The 6,015-nt window shown below is 32.3% G+C and overlaps 1 protein-coding gene across 1 annotated transcript; it reads left to right on the top strand.

Annotated features, from left to right (window-relative positions):
• The first annotated feature begins 353 nt into the window (after window positions 1–353).
• LOC149549946 (adenylate-forming reductase 06235-like) lies at window positions 354–2,629 on the top strand. The gene has a single exon (XM_089794989.1). It carries the CDS (start codon window positions 536–538, stop codon window positions 2,153–2,155), a length of 1,620 nt encoding a protein of 539 aa, XP_089651115.1. The 5' UTR covers window positions 354–535; the 3' UTR covers window positions 2,156–2,629.
• Window positions 2,630–6,015: the final 3,386 nt, after the last annotated feature.

The following is a 6,015-nucleotide window of genomic DNA, read 5'->3' as shown; positions in this document are numbered from 1 at the left end:
TATAGTAGATTTTGTTGAAATTTTCAATATTTGTTCTACATGATCTGTATATTCTTGAAATTTTCAACATCTGTTCTACATGATCTGTATGTTCTGTATTAGAAAACAGAATGAAAAAAACATTGAAAAAAAGTTTATATGAATTTTTTTTTGCTAATAGAATATCAATTTTCAAGTACAGTCCAATTTAACAACCACATAAAGAGAACACTTTGAAATCGACGCGCCCTCGAATAATAATTCGATTATTTTAATTTTCATCCCCCATCGTCAACCCAATCTGCTGGCCGATTTAACTATAAATATGAGACCATGAAGTTGGCGATAGTATAAGCTAGAGTGTTTAAATCCGCTCTCTTCTGGTTTACTCCAAAGTGCTTTTCTCTGCCTTTGTTTCATAATTGCCCGTTTCAATGCTTGGAAATTGAACACGGTGGTGATCATGACTTGGGCGTTCTAGTATAAGCTTTGAGTCTTGTTTGTGTGTGATTTGAGTTGGTAATTTGTTGCCTTGTTTCAGTAGTGTGCTTAGAAAATGGCTGATTATGGGAAGTCCTCAAGCGTTCGTAGTGTTTCATCCCACAAGGTTTTCCCTAGCTATGATTTTGAGAAGTCCTCAAGCGTTAAATCCCACAGAGTTTTCCCCAGCCTTGAATATATTTCTGCCAGCTTCCATGAAACACTGTCCCGCCGCTCCAGCGGCCATTACTGTGACTTGGAAGTCGAAGGAGAAGATGATGACGTGGAGCAACAGGCCTACCTGGACATAAGCCTTGCCAGCTTGCCAGAAGAGGATAACTTTGTGCCAGAGCCCACTATTGTCAAACTCCCTTCTAAGAAGCCCTCAGTCCCACCCAAGCCTGCTGAAACGCGTATGTCCGTGATACTGCTTGATCAGGGCCTCTTTACTGTTTACAAGCGCCTCTTCCTTGTCGCAGTTGCACTCAATTCAACTGCACTTGCTTTAGCTGCCACCCGCCATTTCCCATACGCTAAGAAGGAAGCTGCTGTTTTCTCAGTGGGGAACATTCTGGCGTTGGTGTTGTGCCGCAATGAGGTTTTTCTGAGATGCGTGTTCTGGTTGGCGGTGAAGGTGCTGGGTTGGTCGTGGGTTCCACTCCCTCTCAAGACCGCCACAACATCGTTCCTTCAGTGCGTCGGAGGAATCCACAGCGGGTGTGGTGTTTCATCCGTCATGTGGCTGATTTATTACATCACACAAATTCTTCACCACCCTGAGACAAACTCCCCTGAGATAAGAGGAGTGGCGTGGGCCATTTTGGGGCTTCTGGTGATAAGCTCGCTCGCAGCATTCCCTCTTGTCCGGCATTTGCACCACAACGTCTTCGAAGGATTCCACCGCTTCTCCGGCTGGACTGCCCTCGCTTTGCTCTGGGCTTTCGTCATACTCTCCGCTGCTTACGAGCCCGCTCACAAATCGTACAATCTGCGCGGCTCAGTCCTTGCAAAGAGGCAAGATTTCTGGTTCACTTTAGCCGTCACTGTTCTCATAGTCCTCCCGTGGCTGAGTGTGAGGAGAGTTCGGGTGCAAGTTACTGCTCCTTCGGGTCACGCCAGTCTGATCAGATTCTCCGGCGGAGTCAGAGCCGGTCTTCTCGGGCGAATCAGCAGATCTCCGCTATCAGACTGGCACGCCTTCGGAATAATCTCCGACGGAAAAGACGAACACATGATGCTCGCCGGAGCGGTCGGAGATTTCACCAAAAGCTTGGTATCTGACCCGCCGAAATATTTGTATACCCGTTGTGTTAAATTTTCAGGGCTGCCTTACCTGATAAATATGTATAATAAGGTAGTTGTGGTGGCCACCGGGTCGGGCATCTGTGTGTTTCTGTCCTTCTTGATGCAGCGTTGCCCGGCGGAGGTTTATGTGATTTGGGTGGCCAAAGAGATGGAGAAAAACTTTGGATATGATATTGTGAAATGGATTAAGAGCTATCCTTCTGATAAAAAGATCATTCACGACACAGCATTTCTGGGTCGTCCAAACGTACCGCAGATGACAGTGGATGCAGTGAAAAAGTGGGGTGGAGAAGTGGTGATAGTGACTAGTAATCCGAGTGGGAGCAGAGACGTGGTCAATGGATGCAAAGATGCGGGAATTCCAGCTTTTGGTCCGATATGGGACTCCTGATCTCATCTTTTTATCTACTTATAATTCTCCTACATACGAGTAGAATTACCTTGGAAATATAGACAAATCCCAAAACAAATGTGGTATCTAGGTCTCTAATAAATAATAAATCAAATAAATAATAAATAAAAAATAAAAATAGAGGTTATTTATTTTCAGTTTCAACTAGTACGGAGGAAGACCCTGTATATGTATATAAAAGCATAAGCTTAAAATGAGTATGGAAGAGGATCCTCTGTATGTAAATAAAAGCATCATATGGAAACATTTGAAGTCTTTTTTATTAGGAGTCAATCAAGGTAATATAGACAAAACAAGTGTGGTATCTAGGTCTAATAAATAATAAATAAAAATAGAGGTCTCGTTTAGGTTTGAGTTGTTAGTTTCAATGAATATGGAAGAGGACGCCGAATATAAAAGCATAATGTGAAAACTTTTATAGTCGTTTATAACACATTTATTATGTATCAACAATGTATGTCTTTGTTATGAGTAAATTTGTGATGTATTTACACTTTTTCTTTTCTTTTCAAGCAGTTACTACGAGTCATTCTAGTTTGGAATAGTTATGAGCTAGTTTAAATATTTTATTTTATGTAATAGATTTTTTGTGTTAAGAATTTAAAGATTTTGAATGACTTTAAAAATAAATGCAGATAAAATTACAAGGTAATCTAATATATATTTTTATTTTTATTGAATATTATTTTACAATTGATGGTACAAAACAAATAACAAATTTAATCTAAATTGTTAAGAAAAATTATTAAATTATTTTTATGGTTAAAAACATATAAAGAAATCAAGTATTCATCATTTTTACATATATTTATTGTTAGAAATATTGTTCTCGATATTTTTGAAGGATTATCCTATTGCTAAATAAATATTAAATACAAATATATTAATGAAAATAATAATTTATAAAGGGTAACACCAATTGACATTTATAGATGTCTTAGATGTCTATTACTAAAAGCATGAAAGATGGAAGTAGACTTCTCATTGATTGACATGAACTTTTATTTGTTTAAGTTAGATTTGTCCTATTAACTCTGTGAAATATTAGAGATAGGGATTAAAATTAGTATAGAATCGAGGATACATAAGATAGCTCAATAAAAATAATAATTTTATGTGGAGAACTCATATTTTAGGGCTATGTGGAAAGGAAAAATAAATAATATTTAAAGAGTCTAAATAAAACTACTTTCACCAATTAAAAGTCAATTTATAATGTACTTCTTCAATATTTATTATGCATCAATCATGTATGTCTCTATTATGAGTATATTTATGATGTATATACAATCTTTTATTTTCTTATGATTCATTTTAATATGGAATAGTTATGAGTCAATCTATATATGTTATTTATGTAATAGAATTTTGTGTTAAAAATTTAAAGATTTTTTATATGACTCTAAAATAGATGTAGATGTAATTACTAGGTAATCTAATATTCATTTTTATTGGATATTGATTAATAGTTTACAATTGATAATAGATTACTGATAAAAAATATAAGCTAAATTGGTAATATAAATTATTAAATTATTTTAATGGTAAAAAATAGATAAAGAAATTAAATATTTATTATTTTTACATATATTTATTGTTGGAAATATTATCCTCAATATTTCTCATAAATTAAATCTTATTGTTCAATATACATCAATATTTTATCCCAGTCACTTTAAATAAAAACAAAAGTATTAACAAACACAATTATTTTTAATTAGTACACCAATTGACATTTTCAATGTCTCTCTCTCTCCCTCCCCCTCTCTCTCCCTACCTCCTTGATTAAATGAACTTATATGCTTTATCTCATTTATAACTATAAGATTGATGTAAACTTCTACAATCTCTTTCTAACTTTATTGTAGACTAAAACTCATAGATGCCAAAGGTACTTCTCAAATCTTCAATCTTGAAAAAAGAAAAGTTGTCTTAGAAGTCTATTACTAAAAACCATGAAAGATGGAAGTAGAATTCTCATTCTTTCATTGAAATGAAATATTTTTTCTTGAAGTTGGATTTATTTTATCAACTCTATGATATATTAGGGATAGGGATGAAAATTATTATGGACTCTAGGATACATAAGATGGGTCAATAAAAATAATTATTTTTTGTAGAGAACTCATATTTTAGGGCTATTTGGAAAGGAAAAATAAATAATATTAAAAGAGTCTAACTAAAAATACTTTAAGAAAAGGTTGATTTTTCTTAAATGGATGGTCTCATTATTCCCTTCTCATGGTTTGTTATTTTTTGCTATATGTAATAACATGTGGGTTTCAGCTTGTACGAGGTTTTTCTAATTTTGAGCATTTCCAAAGCCTTAGGAAAATCTTTGTACCCACAAATATTATTTTTCTTAATTGTGCAGTCATTAGTTTCCCTTTGGGTCAAGACCTATATTTTGTCATAATTGTGTCTATGAGGCTGACTTTTAATCTTGATGGCTATATATTTGAGATCAAGGATGAGATTTAGTAGAAATAGTATAGGAAGAAGATAGATATAAGTATTTTGGCTTTGTGTCTCTGATCTTCTAATCTTTTTAATTCAAATTCTAATGTTTATGGTTGTGGCTAGGTATGCCTTATCCTTGGCACATTGTAATAATATTGTCTTAGAATATTTGCATTGGAATCAATATAAGTCATTAAATTTCATCCATAGTTTGTGAGGCTTCTATGTGTACCTATATTAGGGTGTTTGGTGAGTGCTCTATTGGGGTCATTCTACCCATCCTACCTTGCATCATTGCCACATAATTTTAAGATTCATCACATAAAATTTAGATAAGTCACATTTTATACATCAACATTATTTTACATCTTCATATAATAATATACTTCTTAAAATTTTAGCTACAAAAGATCAAAGAATGCATTCTAAATTAAAAAAAACAATTTTCTTTTTGTCTTATGAAAATTCAAACATGTTGTAGAAGATCCATACAACTTAACTCTAATCTACTTAAAATAAATTCATTGAATAAAGCCATCAATAAATTAAAAGTACTAATATATCTAATTACCATTAGTTACCAAGTAAGTACATTTTAATGTAAAAAAAAGTTTTCTTACATGACATTTTTGTAAAAGAATGAAATGTTAAGGGAATGGAGCTATATTCTCAAAGTTTTCTATTCAACTATAGCAATAAAATTAAAACAAAGAAATATGTAGAATATAATATTGTATTATCTTAAAATTGAAGAACTTATTGACTTGGGGACTCTTAAAATGGTGTAACTCGTCTTTATTGATATTTTAGAACATAAATGCATTTATGCTCAAATTCTTCATCTTTTTTGTCTAGTAATGTATTTGTAATATTTTCATCATTCTTTATTAATTTGAAATAATAATTATGAGTCTTCTTTTACTAATTTCAATTAATAATACGATTCTTCCTTTATTAATTTAAATTAATATTAAATTTTGACTCATTTGGTTCAAAACTTAAGGTTAGTCCATATTTCTATGAGTGCTCCTCTCTTTTTTGATCCAATTAAATCATTTATTTCATGATTGTATCTATTGTTATTTAAATTAATATAAAATTGGCATGGCCTTTATTTCTCTTAAGTTATGGGCTCTCTTTTATTAATTAATTTAAATTAATTCACCCTTGTCTTGATTATTATTTGATTTGCCCTCTAAAAAATTATTAATTTATAATTTAAATTAATATTGGTCTCCTTTAATTATCCAAATCTAGATAGACCTTTATTAATTTAAATTATAATTCTTGTATTGCTATTTAATTAATTATTTAATTTCATCTCTCAATAAATCTTATTATGGAAGTTCATTTTATTTAACCACTTTAAGATGGGTCTC

The sequence above is a fragment of the Cupressus sempervirens genome, chromosome 7 (genome assembly GCF_028749045.1).
Source record: "Cupressus sempervirens isolate cs-2001-9-10 chromosome 7, ASM2874904v1, whole genome shotgun sequence".
NCBI lineage: Eukaryota > Viridiplantae > Streptophyta > Pinopsida > Cupressales > Cupressaceae > Cupressus > Cupressus sempervirens.
Note: the sequence above shows the minus strand (reverse complement) of the source record. Positions and strands in the feature narration are given on the sequence as shown.

Bases quoted from the DNA above. Each gene is read 5' to 3' on its own strand.
- LOC149549946 (XM_089794989.1), top strand. From the start codon at position 536: ATGGCTGATTATGGGAAGTCCTCAAGCGTTCGTAGTGTTTCATCCCAC.